Consider the following 13,918-nt stretch of genomic DNA (forward strand, 5'->3'; position numbering starts at 1 on the left):
ACAAATGTAAAGACCCACACCTAGGTTCAAAAACTCAGCTGCTTGTTCTCATGGTTCGTTTCATTGATTATAATTCTTCTTTACAACTTGATTATTGGGAGAATAAATTACATGCCATCTTGCGGGGAGGGGAAAGGAAGGGAAGAGGGAGGGGGAAAAATTTGGAACTCAAAAACTGGTGGAACTGAGTGTTGTAAACTAAAAAAGTATAAGGAAGTGGCATGGTTAGACAACAATTGATAGGAAAAGAGACAAAGGGAGCACAAGTTTAATAGAAACACACATTTATGGTATGGCAACCCAGAAAATTAAAAGTAATCTTAACCTGAATTAATAGAAGCATGGTGTCCAGGATGAGAGAGGTGATAATCCCATAATGCTCTGCCCTGGTCAGTGCAGAATCCCAGAGCTAGAATGGGCCTCAGAAGCCACCAAGTCCAGCCTGTTCTTGAACAAGAGTGCTCTCCACAGAAATCTTGACAGTTGGTTGTTCAGCCTCTTCTTAAAGAAGATGAACCCCCTATCTTGGAGTACTGTGCTCAGCTCTGGGCACCACACTTTTAGGAAAGACGTTCACATGCCGGATCAGGTCCAAAGAAGGATGAAGATGGTCAGTAGCCTGTAAAGTGAGAGCAGCCATGATAACATGTAGTGTTTTAAGGTTTGCCAAACTCTGTACAAGTATTATCTCATTTTACTGGTGGATTGGAAGTATGCTTATCCCCATTTTGCAAATGAGAAAACTGAGTCAAATAGCAATTAAGGAGCTTTCCTGGGGTCACTCAGCCAGTAAGCATCTGAGGTTGGATTTGAACTCCAGTCTTCCTGATTTCAAGCCAAGCTCTCCCTCTCCTGTATCACCTGACTGCCTGGTGTGATATATGAGGATTTCTTGAAAGAACTAGGACTATTGATCCTCAGAAAAGAAATACTTTGGTGGGGGAGGCAGGGAATGGGAAATGATTGCTGTCTTTAAGTAGCAGAAGAAATAACTGGAAGAATTAGACTTGTTCTGATTGGCCCCGGAGAGCAGGTTAATGTTACAGACAGACAGATTTCAGATCTAAGAAAAAACTTCTTAACCATTAGATCTATCCCATAGTGGAATGGACATCCTGGAAAGGTAGGTAATGAGGCCTGTCATCAGCAGAGTTCTTCAGGAAGCCATGAAGTGCATGACCTCTGGAAGATCCATCCAGATGATGAAGCCGAGAGAATTTCTGCTCAAACCCAAGTGGAACAGAAATCTCTTCCAACTCTTGAGTTCATGTGATTCTTTGAATTTATTAGTCTCTGCCTTTGGCAAATGGGATAATGCACGTACAGTCCTTCACAAACCCTGAAGCACTATATAAATGCCAGCTGGTATTTATTATTATTATTATTTGGCCTTCAGACCCATTTAAAATATAATCAGCGTATGGTGAATTTCCCTCATGTGTGTGCTTTGAGGATCATTTTCCCCAGCCTACACTGGCCAAGACTGTGCTCCCTACTGCCTTCACATTACTTCCTTCTGCAACCCCATGTCTGTTTATTTTCCCTCCTTCCATTTTGTCCTGGAACTAGGAATCGAAGGGGAAGTGAATATGGAGATGTAGCGGTGAACATTCCTCCAAAACCTTCAGTGTTCTTTAGGTGACTTGAAACAACCTGGACCCTTCCTCTTAAGAAAATACTTATGGGTCATCAGTCTAATTCTCTGTTTTCCCAGCAATACCAGGGCTGTGCAGAGGAACAAACTGAAGGGTTGAAATGAGACATTTGAGTTATCAGATATCTAAAGTCCAACTGAAAAACGTCATCATTCCCTAGCTCCATCATCTGTTCTAACTTGCCTGACCAACCCCACCCCACTCTCCACACACATATGAGGCCTCATATCCTCTCTTGGCCCCTACATCCTTCTCTCCATATTTATTGTATTCTTGTCTCCCAGATTCAGAGCTTCTATTGAAACCAATGGTGGATGATTAACCATTCTGAATGATTTCTGCCACTGTGGGAGACTTCTTTTCACAGATAATTGGAGACTTTATTCCACCTCCAACTTTTTCCTGAGAGGCCAGCTGTAATGACCCTGATAATAGGTGCTATCAGAGAAGCTATTTCCTTTTTTCTTTGTATACAGCTTGTTTCTGCCAAGAGGGCATTTAGCCAATGTGGTGGTACATGGGCAAATTTCCTTAGAAATTTTCTTCTTTCTTTTCCTTAGATTCAATTCTATTTAATTCAGAACATATTCAATGATGACAATATATAAGGCCACTATGCTAGGTACTGGAAATATAAAGATGATAATAAAAGCGTCTTTGCCCTCTTTTAAAAAATTTAGTGAAATGAATCATTTATTTATTTTTAACATTCCTTTTAAAAAAATTTTAGTTCCAAATCTCTCCTTCCCAACCACCCCTCCCATATCCATTGAGAGGGCAAGAAATGTGATACTAATTACACATGTGAAATCATGCAAAACATATTTCCCTATTAGTTACATTGCAAAAAAAAGGCAAGAAAATTTTAAAAGTGAAAAAAATATGCTTCAGTCTGCACTTTGAGTCCATCAATTCTCTCTGGAGGTAAATAGCATTTTTCATCATGAAGTCCTTCAGAATTGTCTTGGATCATTGTATTGATCAGAATAGCTAAATCATTCACAATTGGTCATCGTACAATATTGCTGTTCTCCTTTGTACAATGTACAAATTGTACAATATTCTCCTGGTTCTGCTCATTTCACTATGCATCAATTCATATAAATCTTCCCAGGTTTTTCTGAAATCATCCTGCTTATCATTTTTTATAGCGTAATACTATTCCATTGCAGTCCTATACCACAACTTGTTCAGCCATTTCCCAATTGATGGACAGCTCCTCAATTCCCAATTCTTTGCCACCACAAAAAGAGCTGTTACACATATTTTTGTGTATATATAGGTCCTTTGCCTTTTTCTTTGATTTTTTTGAGATACAGACCTGTATGCAAAGTTTTATAGACCTTTGGGTATAGTTCCAAATTGTTCTCCAGAATGTTTAGATCAGTTCACAACTCTACCAACAGTGTATTAGTGTCCCAATTTTTCCACATCCCCTCTAACATTTGTCATTTTTCTTTTGTATCATGTTGACCAATCTGATAGGTATGAGATGGGTACCTTAGAGTTGTTTTAATTTTTATTTCTCTAATCAATAGTGACGTGGACCATTGATTTCTTCTTCTGAAAACTATTCATATCCTTTGACATTTATCAATTGAGGAATGATTTCTATTTTTATAAGTTTGTCTCAGTTCCCCATACATTTGAGAAAAGAGACTTTTATCAGAGAAACTTGCTGTAAAATTTTTTCCCCGACCGTCAGCTTTCCTCCTAAACTTGGCTGCATTGGTTTTGTTTCTGCCAAACCTTTTAAATTTAATGTAATCAAAATTATCTATTTTCCTTCCCATGACCCTCTATCTCTTGTTTGGTCATAAATTCTTCCCTTATCCATAGATCTGACAGGTAAAGTATTCCATGCTCCCCTAATTTGCTTATGATATCACCCTTTATGTTTAAATCATGTACCCATTTTGACCTTATCTTGGTATATGGTGTGAGATATTAGAAGTGACCCCACCCTTAAAGAACTTAATGTTCTTTTGGGGGAGGGGAGAGAGCTATAACAATGTACACAAATAAATACAAATAATCCAAATTAAATTCAAGAAGAAGAGGGTACTCAGTGTAGGGGTCGGGGTTCCGGTTGGGGAGGGATGTGGTGTCTGAGATTGGGAAAGGCCTCACCTAGGAGTTAGCACCTAAACTGTACATTGAAGGCTTATAGGAGGTCAAGAGGAAGAGAGGATTCTTTTCATTCGTAATAAACCACTTATGCAAAGACTGAAGTGGAATATAAACACTCCTCTTACTTACATATAATCCCTTTGCTTCAAGAGTGATTCCATGCTCCTCAATTGCTGTTATTAAAATTTGTTCTTTCTACCTTATATCTAGTGATGTGTTAGCCAGGTGTATTTTGCATAATCTGGTGCTGAGGCCAAGATGTATTGCTTTTGGTGAAATGCGATGGGGGAATGATTTGGATTGTGAATTTCAGGGTTAAGATTTTGGGGGGGGAAAGTACATATTTGTGTTTTTCTCATTTTTCTCTTGAATAGTGACTGCTCCAAGCTCCCCTCTGAGTCCCCCCACATCACCTGCATTCTCCCCTCCGGAGCCTCCAAGCAACAAGAATGGCGAGTGCACCATCTGCTTTGACAGCGAGGTAGATATGGTCATCTACACCTGCGGCCACATGTGCCTCTGCCACACCTGCGGTCTTAAACTGAGGAAGCAGCCCAATGCCTGCTGCCCGATCTGCCGACGCACCATCAAGGACGTCATTAAGATCTACCGGCCTTAGCCCCTCCATCACACCCCGAGTCCACCATCACTCAAGTGGACAAAGGGGCTTTGCTGAACAAAACCAGAACCATGCCTTGCCACCCACCGCCAGTGGCTGGTCCCTGGTTTTATGCCAAGAGGTTTCCCTATCTCTTCTTAAGCATTTTTAATGGTGGGAAAAGTGAGAAATCTGGCCTAGCTAGCTAAGGAACTTGGCAGAGGGTCTGAGGGAGGAAGGGTAGCTGCTTTCGGTGAGATAGTACTTTTCCTAAAGATACCGTCCTATAGATGATCACAGGCATTGTCACATGTAACCACTGTAGCATATGTACTTGCTCTCTCTCTAAGGCCCAGACTTGCCCAGCTAGGAAAATGGCAGCCTCTGTGCAATGCTTCTTGAGAATGGTTCGGTTGACTGTGTTTGCACACAGGAGGCTGAAAGAGAAGGGAAAGCAAAGAAAATAGGGAGAAGAGTTGGAGGACAGCAAAGGGACGAGAACAAGAGAGAGAATGTGAGAGAGAATGAATGTGTATGAATTCTAAGCTACTGGAGGCAGGAGCTCCTGGTTCTACTGAGCCCTCCCTGCCACCCTCCCAAGCTCTCCCCAGAGGCCCTGAATCAGGAGCTTCTCAAAGAACATCCAAGGAATTGAGGACCAGCTACAATCAAGCACTCATGTCCCTTTCCGTGTTCTTTCCCTCCTCAGAAACTGTTGGATGAGTAACTAGAGAACATTCTTAGTTTTTGCCCAACCAGAAATATGACTTGGGCAATAATATTGGAGAAGGAAACTCATATATCAATGCACTGTTTACGACCCCAGATGTGAACAGCTGTATCTGGGTGCTTAGTTAAAAAAAAAAAAACAAATGAGCAGCAACTGGTTGTTGGGTTTTGATTTTGAGTTTTTCTTTTTTATCTCCATCTTTTGAGAGTGATTTCCTCAGTCCCAGTGTGCAGCAGAGCTAGAGTTCTGACCTCTCCCAAAAGAAGCATTACCCTCACGCCTGCTCCGCAGAGTGGAATTTTATGCACCATGCACCTTCCCCCGTCCCTCCAGTCTCCAAATGCTTTTAAGACTATTATCTTCTTAATCTTTGTAATTAGGAGGCCCCCATCATATAGTCCCCTTTCCATAAAGAAGAAACTGAAATATAGAGACAAGGGCCTGCTTGGAGGTCATTCAATAACTTAGATTCTTCAGTCGTCTGCTTCAACCACTTGCTCAGGGGCTGGCAATCTGGAGCACGTAAGGTGATACTCAGTAATAAGGCCAGGGTCCATCCTCCAACCTAGGATAAATTTAGAAGCAAGAAGAGTTTGTTTTTATTGGCTTCCCATTAACTTTTCTCCTGGGCCCCCATGCTACCTAATCCCACTATCCTGGTCATGTTGTCAGTTAACTGTCAATTAATCTCTAGTGGATTGTCAGCTTGTAAGGTGTTAACTGATCATTTTGGCATCAGCTGACAATCTTGAAGTGGGACCCTCTTCATTGCATTTTTTAAGGAGGGTTGTTTAAGATTAGCTGGCCCTCCTTGAGGAACAGGGCCTAACTCTACCGTTTTTTCTTTTCCTGACCATCCTATTATTGCCTGAGATGTCCCTGGTGGGGCTACAATCAAGCTACAGCGACATTGGGTGTATCATGTCCAAGGGTCCCTGTTCAAGAAGAGCCATCTACCCTACCCTTCCCCCTCCACCCATGCATGCAAATCAATAAAAAGGTACCTCGGGCAAAGGCGGCTGGCCTCTGCAGTAGTCCGTACTGCTTTTCCCTTTAAAGGAGGTAATTCCCCAAGAGTTCTAGGACTTAGGAATTTGAGGACTGTTGCATGAGAGTCAGCAAGGGCTTTTTGGGAGCTCTTTTTGGAGAAACAGCAAGGTATGGTAGCAAGAGTGCTAGCCTGGGATTCAGAAGATAGCCCCTTCCTGCCCCACCTCAGCCCTCAGGTTCTAGGCTCACGTCTGCCCCTAATTCATGGTGGAGGCTTTAGCCAAGACATGTCTTTGTACCTCGGTTCTCTCATCTGTCAAATGAGGATAATCATGCCTTCCCTACCTACCTACCTTGCAGCAGCTGTCGTGATGATCAGCTTAGAAATAGGATGTGAAAGTACATTACAAAAGTCAACAAAACGGAGAGAGGTGTAAGAGATATTTATTTTTAAACAATCTCAGTCAACTCACCTTTTCCAAAGGGAAAATAGGTAGAGGTAGAAGGGGAATTTACAGCCAGCCAATTTGGGTTCCTTAGGTCATTGTTCTCATGTCCTAAGTAGGGTATAAGGGAGAGAGCAGATCTTCAATTAGAACACTACTTGGTGTTAGAACTTCAGCACATACTTCCTTTTTCCTAACTCATTCAGAGCCCAGGCACTGAACTGGTCCCCAGTGGCAGCAGGAATGAGAGGCAGCTATGGCCAAGGGCTGTCGAACTGAGAGGTTGTGAGTGAAAAATAATTCTGTCAAATTGAGTTAAAATGAAGTGTAAAAAGAAATGGCCAGGAGACCCGAAAGGTTCCCACGCAGGCTTTTTTTGGTGTTGTTTTAGAAGAGCTACTTTCCCAATCTCGCTGAAACCAGAAGACAAGAAAAACTGTGCCTTCCACCCTCCGTTTAGAATTGGAGTGGGGATTTTTTTTCCTGAGAGGCAGGGTTGCATAGTGGCTAAAGGGCTGGCCTTGGAATCAGGTAGACCTGGGATCAACCCCTACCTCTGACACAGACTCACTGTATGACCCTTGGGCAAATCACTTAGCCTCTCGGTGGCCCCAGCCAACCGGACCTTGTGACTCTTCCAAGAAAAAGTAAATGATTCCCAACCCAGTTTCCATGCTGTGTATGTATGTATGTCTACTTTGAAAAGTAGTAAACCAATGTATGGTATATAGGGTCATTCTTTCTGACCCAAATATTGGATTCACCAGAACACCCCTTACCCAGGATTATCAGATAATGGAGAACCTAACTTGTATATCTAAAGGGGACCACAAACCCAGAAGACAAAAGTTGATTTAAAAAGAGGAAATAGTTGGCTATAACCCCACCGTTTTCCTTCTTACATTCTTCATGCAAGCCTTTGTCAGTGCTTATTGCCGTCTCTCAGCCTCAGTTTCCACACCTGTACTATGAGGGAGTTAGACTAAGGCCCAGTGAGTCTGTGGTGACTCTGACTCTGGCAGAGGAGCTATGGGGCCCCGGGATGTGTCAGGAGCATAGATTTGTGCAGTACATTTCATTAAGCTGTGCATCCATTGGGTTTTATTTTTTAAGGCAAACATTGGTCAATCATAGAGGACATTATTTTTAATTATCAAACCAAAGAAACTAAAATTTAATGAAACTTAATTTTTTTTCTAAAATAACAGCTAAACCTTACTTAGAAATATAAAATTCTAAAAAGAGGTACAAACACCATTTTTTTTAAAAGACACTAGGGTGTGCCTGAGCAGAGCCGGCACGCCCTGTGTGTGTAAGCCTACAGTCAGGAGGACTGATGGTGGACGGCTTTTTTTCCTCTAATTCCCCGTCCTGCCAACCCTTATTATGGCCCTTGTTACAGCTCAGTAGCATTAGCGCCACTTTGATCCTTAAGTGCAGAGATTTGGAAACTATTAACGGGTATCCCAGGCCTCTGAGAGCATCACAGGCACTGCTCCTGATGACCTGCTATGTGAGGAGAAAATGAGACAATGGCCTGTTTTAACCTGCCGAGTCACTGCCATAAATAGCATCACCATCTAAGAGGAATTGGGGGCTGGGGTGCTGGGGTTTGGTTGGGCTTTCTTTTTAAGCCAGGCATTGTTCAGTGTTCGAAGCACTTCCTTTTTGTTTTGTTTTTTTCTTTTTCCTAAATTAACCACTAAAGTTCACTCACTCACTGCACGTGATGGCCACAGTGGATATTCTCCCTCTATGGCGCTGCCTGGCATTTCTCTTGCTTCTTTATAATGCTCAACATAGTCCTCTTTGCCCAGGGTGAACAGTATGTGGTAGACTGCTGTCCACGGGCTCTGCTTTAAAAGGGAAGGAAAAATCTGTAGACGTGACATTCTTTTTAACCTGGAATGGAAGAGCAAAAGGTTTCAGCATTCAGGAGGAGCACTGGCCCAAAGTCTTATTATAGAATTTTATACAATGAAGAACAGGCAGCATAAGGGAATGAAAAGAACACTGGACTCCATCTCTGCCACTTGCTAGCTGCAGAGCTGGGCTACCTGGTTGCCCTCTCTTGGCCTCAGATTCCACAGCTGTACTACGGAGGTCCGGTGGTTCTATGGTTGTAATTCCTTCCTCACCCTTCCAGAAGTGTCAAAGAGCCTACATTAAGCTATCGAAGGATGGGAATTGGGCTGTGCCTTAACCTTGCTAATGTGTTTCTTCATGCATCAGTGAGCTGTGTCCAATTTTGGTATGATTAGGGGAGAGAAGAGGATTTAGAGTTCAGAAGACCAGAGGGCCTGGGCTTGAATTTCAAATCTGCCACTTGCTTGACCTTGGGCAAGTAGCTTAATAATTAATAATAAGTGATATTTACATAACACTAATTTGCAAAGCACTTTACATATGTTATCTGATCTCAGCCTTGCAATAGCCCTGTGAATTGGGTACTAGAGATATTATCCTCATTTTACTGAAAGAACAAACTAAGACTCAGAAGTCAGATGGCTTACCAGCAGTGTCAGAGGTAGCATTCAAACCCTTATCTTTCTGACTCCAAGTCCAGTACTATAACCACTGAGCCATACTGCCTCTCATCCTCTGTGGGTCCCAGTTTCCTTTATGTGTGAAATGAGAAGATAGGACTAGGTGCCCTCCAAAGCCCCTTCTAGTTCTCAATTCTATGCTCCTAAAGTGATTAGAAACAAGGTCAATTAAATGAAATCTTAAGTCAGTACTGGGGTGCCTTTGTTTTGGGATTTTGTGGCTAGTTTAGATTGGGCCTGGTGGTTGAATCTAGAATTTCTAGTGGAAGGTTTGCCCGTGGAATTACTTAGAGGATTCCTCTTTTAAGCTCTGCTGAATGCATTTCCAACCCTGAGAGAGCCAATCCCAACTCTCCCCAGTAGAATCCGCCATTGCTATGGTTCCATTCTTTACCTCACTGCTGACTGGTGGACCAAGTCAGGACCGATACATGTGTGCATGTGCTACTGATGGCCCTGTACACCCCAGGGACCAAGCAGTTATGGAGCTGGTTTCATGGGGTTGTAGCCGGTCCTGTCTCCGAGGACAGGCAAACAAAAGGAGAAAGGAACAATGGACCTTTGCAAAAGGCTAAATGAAGGAGTATAGAGGTGTGGCCAGGGGGAGATTTTGCAAGGGCCAGATGACTTGCTTTTCACCTAGCTGAACATTTCTAGAGAAATTCTGCCTCCCACATCCCAGCGCTGTTGGAAAAAACCAGAGTTTGACACTGTCCACCGTGAGATGGAATGGAGGTGAAGGGTGGACATGACTTTGTTGTGACTTGGGAAGCCAGAGAAAACTGTATGCCCAGACTTTTAACAATACTGCACCTCCAGTCTCTCCTCATTGAAGGTCCCGTTCCTAATCCCTTGACAGTCTTGAAAAGTAGGGATACCTCAAAAGCAGCATAAGCCCGTAGCGCAGTACTAGACCAAGAAAAGACTCACGGATCTGCAAGAATCTGACCTCTTTGGAGTAGCTGTTCCTCGCTCCAAGGCCCCTGAGAAAGTGACTTCTCCCACACTGTAAGTCAGGAGGTCAGAAAAAAAGGAAACAAACCTTCCCAGAGATCTAATGCAGGCAGCCAACTCGGCCTTCCCAGAATGATCAAGTTCTGGCTGGACTGGGATAGCTGTGCCTTTGGAAAGGACTGGGTCTCGAGTCATTTGGTACAAATGATCCTCTGAAGGGTGTTGGGTTTTTTCATTTTTGCTGCTTTGTGATACTTCACATTGGGATCATTTGGCGTGCTTTCCTGCCTTTTCCCATTCAAGGTCGGCTGTCCTCCAGAGCAACTGGCCCCTGTGGGCACAGCCACCACTTGGAATAGGGCTAGTGTCCTCTGATCCTTAAAACAGGTTTAAACTCTACTCCCCCACTCTCCTTGACTCATTCTTCTAGTCCTCATTCCTCATGGGACAACTGGTAGCACTCTGGAATACACACACACACACACACACACACAGCGCATACAAACATGTACATGTACATATATACAGATGCCTACATATACACATGTGTATACACAGATACTTATACATACACGTGTGTGTGTGTGTGTGTGTGTGTGTGTGTGTGTGTGTGTGTGTGTATCCCAAACCAAGATACAGCATGAGTTAGTAAGTGGATAGAGGACCAGCCTCAGAGTCAGGAAGGACCTTAGTTCTTGACTAATCTCTGATTAATGTATGATCCTAAGCTTAACCCTTTTAACAGCCCAAGCAACTCTGACTGTAATTTGAAGAGCAGTTACAGATGGACAGTGGTACAGGTTGTTTTTTCTCCTGGAGTTCCCAGCACCACTGAAATCACAAACTTGGCCCAAAAAACTAAAACCCACCCAGTTATACCAAGGGTGGGACAAAAGACTAGCCCATATCTAATTACAGCACTTGGGATAGCTAGCTGAAAATCCTTGTCTCCAGCAGGGACTCCCAGGCTCAACCATTCAGAATAACATTGAAGTCTAGATCATAGCTTGGGTGGCAAGTCTGGAGTGGACCTCACTCTGCCTTATCACACCTTGGCACAGGTTTCTGCAGGGGGAGCCTCAGGTTTGGGAAAAGAAAGTCTTCTGGGAAGGAGTGGTTAAAAACTGTCTTTCTCCTTTGATGTCTTTTAAAATTCCTTGATGAAATGGCTTGTACAGAAATCTGTTTGTGCCTTATGGGAGTGTCTGTGTACTTTTTATCCTTTTTAAGCAACTTTAAAAAAAAATAAGGGGAGAGGATAACAAACATGGTAGTTTTCTAGTTTTTTTTTTGTGATCACTGAAATTACTTTGCTTTTTTGATATTTGAGTGACAGACTATGTGTTTCCTTGGATTCTCCCTTGAACTTTGTACAGAGCTCTGTGGATTTGTCTTCTGATTCCCTTGATGGTTCACTTAGGTGTTGGGAGGGATATGTACTTGCTCTACCTGTCGGGCCTCTCTAGTTTTGTGCTCTGTGTGTGTTGTGTGTGTAAGAATTTTGTCCGTTTTTCTCTGTTTTACATTAATATAATTTTACCTGTTTATGAAACAAATAAAACTTTTGCTTGTTAAAAAAAAACGTCTCAGATTTTGTTTCATAAACCACGCATTTAGCTACAAGGCAAAGGGCCTCACTGAGCATCCACTGATGTCTTCAATTTCTAAGGAGTTCAAAGTCAGCGTTTTCAAGGAAGGAGAGTCAATAAGTCTGAACCTCAAATGTAGCCCTCTGGTAGCAAGGAGTTAGAAAACATCTGAAGGATGTCAGGATAACTAACCAGCGTGATATGGTGCAAAGCACTAGCCTACCGGGAAGGAAGCCTGGTTTCAAACCTTGGCTCTATCTAGCACATGATGACTTAGTGACCATGGGCCACTCCTCTGAGCCTCAGTTTCCTCTTACGTAAATTGGGGATAATCCTCTTTTTAACATTTAAAAATTTTTGTATTGCATTTTTAAACATTTTTGTTCATTATGAAGTTAAACGCATAAAGACAAAAAAAATTCCATGTACACAACATATAACCTAAAAAGAGGATTCATTATAAAACCATGAATTTACATTTCACACTATTTCCTTTTTTAAAGAAAAACTATATAATAAGTACTACTTGTCCTTTTCTTTTTTATCTTTTTTAAAAAAATTTACTTAGTATTTTATTTTTCCCCAGGTACATGTAAAAACAATGTTTAACATTTGTTTTTAAAACTGAGTTCCAAATTCTCTCCCTTCCTTTTTCCCTCCCCACCCCTACCCTCATTGAGAAGGTTATATATGTACTACTTGTTCTTTTAAAAGCCACTCTCTGCTTTCTAGGCTTCTTTCTATATTTTCTTTTATTCTCTGCTGTGCCCTATGAATATATATATATATATATGTGTGTGTGTGTGTGTGTGTGTGTGTGTGTGTGTGTGTGTTTGTGTGCATTGTGTATGTATGTATATACATATACACACACATATATATTATATATATACATATATTTTCCCCCATCCCCTCTTCCCCTGCCCTGGAGATGGCTACCAATAGACACAGATATGTATGTGTGTGTATATATATATACACGTGTGTGTGTGTGTGTGTGTGTGTGTGTGTGTGTGTGTGTGTAGAACTAAACTATACATACTTCTATTTGTCAGTTCTTTTTCTGGAAACATCATCTTCCCGCATAAAATTAGGGATGATCCTGCTTGTCCTGTGTGCCTCATAAGTTGTAACCTTTTGCACTGTTAAACCTTTAAGCACTCCAAGAAATGTGAATTGATGAATTCAGAGTCGTTCCTGCCTCCATCCCTTAACTCTTCCCGCTCCCTACGTCTTCATGCCCTTTCATTGCCTGTCCAATTCCTGCCCACCCTTTAAAACCTAACTCCAATGCTGTCTTATCCAAGAAGCCTCCTATAACTTCTTCCACACACCCACCCAGCTGGTAAGGGCATAAGATAGTTGACAGGAGACTGAAAAAACAAATATTCTATTACACTGCTCACAGACATATGAATTAGCCCAACTATCCAGGAAAGTCATTTTGGAATTTATCTTTAAAAAGTAACTAAAATGTCTTTACCCTGTGACCCAGACATTTCCCTGTTTCCTCAAGGAGTTCCAAGACAGAAAGTCTCCATACGTACCAAAATATTCAGAGCAACACTTTTTGGGGTAACAAAGAACTAGACCCAAAGTAGCCCATCAGATGGGTAATAAAATAAGCAAACTGTGGTATATTAAAATAATGGACTATTAATATGCTATATATTAGACAAGAGAATTGTGAAGAATACAGAGAAGAGTAAGAAGACTTACGTGAACTGACTCAAAATGGAGTAAGCAGAATTAGGAAATATAGATATGTCCTAATATATACATAATGACCATACGAATGTAAATAGACCAAGAAAAAAACAACCACAAAACAAAGCTACATGCTATAATGACCAACCTTGCCCCAAAGAAGGATTAGGAAGATGTACCTCCCTCCTTTCATTGCAGAGATAGGGGGCTGTAAATGTCGAATATTGCACCTACTGCCAGACACAGGATGTTGGTTAATTTTACTGAACAACTTTTTTCCTCTTTCTTTTAAAATCTTTGTTATGAGGAACGAGTCAATGCATGGGGTGGGAGGGAGAGATATATTTGGAAATGAATGTGGAAAAAAAGATATCAATAAAAATAAATGTAACAGGGAGGAGACCTAGCTGAGGCCAAAGTCAAGGCCTCTCCTTCCCCAAAGACATTTCCTTGGGGAGGGGGGAGGGGGGCAGTTTCAGCTAAAACTCCATGCCTGCTCCAGTTTCTGGAATGAAACCCTTCTGAACTCACTTGATAATTTATTGGTAATCTCTGGGGCACAGCCAACTTTCC

At 41.9% G+C, this 13,918-nt stretch overlaps 1 protein-coding gene across 1 annotated transcript in view; it reads left to right on the forward strand.

Annotated features, from left to right (window-relative positions):
• The window catches only part of NEURL1B (neuralized E3 ubiquitin protein ligase 1B), a 71,191-nt gene extending 63,445 nt beyond the window's left edge, over window positions 1-7,746 (forward strand). Inside the window, exon 5 of the mRNA XM_036750530.1 lies at window positions 4,160-7,746. Within this exon, the coding sequence (XP_036606425.1) occupies window positions 4,160-4,404 (245 nt within the window). The 3' untranslated portion in view covers window positions 4,405-7,746. The remainder of the gene's footprint in view (window positions 1-4,159) is intronic.
• The last annotated feature ends 6,172 nt before the right edge of the window (window positions 7,747-13,918 follow it).

The sequence above is a fragment of the Trichosurus vulpecula genome, chromosome 3 (assembly GCF_011100635.1).
Source record: "Trichosurus vulpecula isolate mTriVul1 chromosome 3, mTriVul1.pri, whole genome shotgun sequence".
Classification (NCBI taxonomy): Eukaryota; Metazoa; Chordata; class Mammalia; order Diprotodontia; family Phalangeridae; genus Trichosurus; species Trichosurus vulpecula.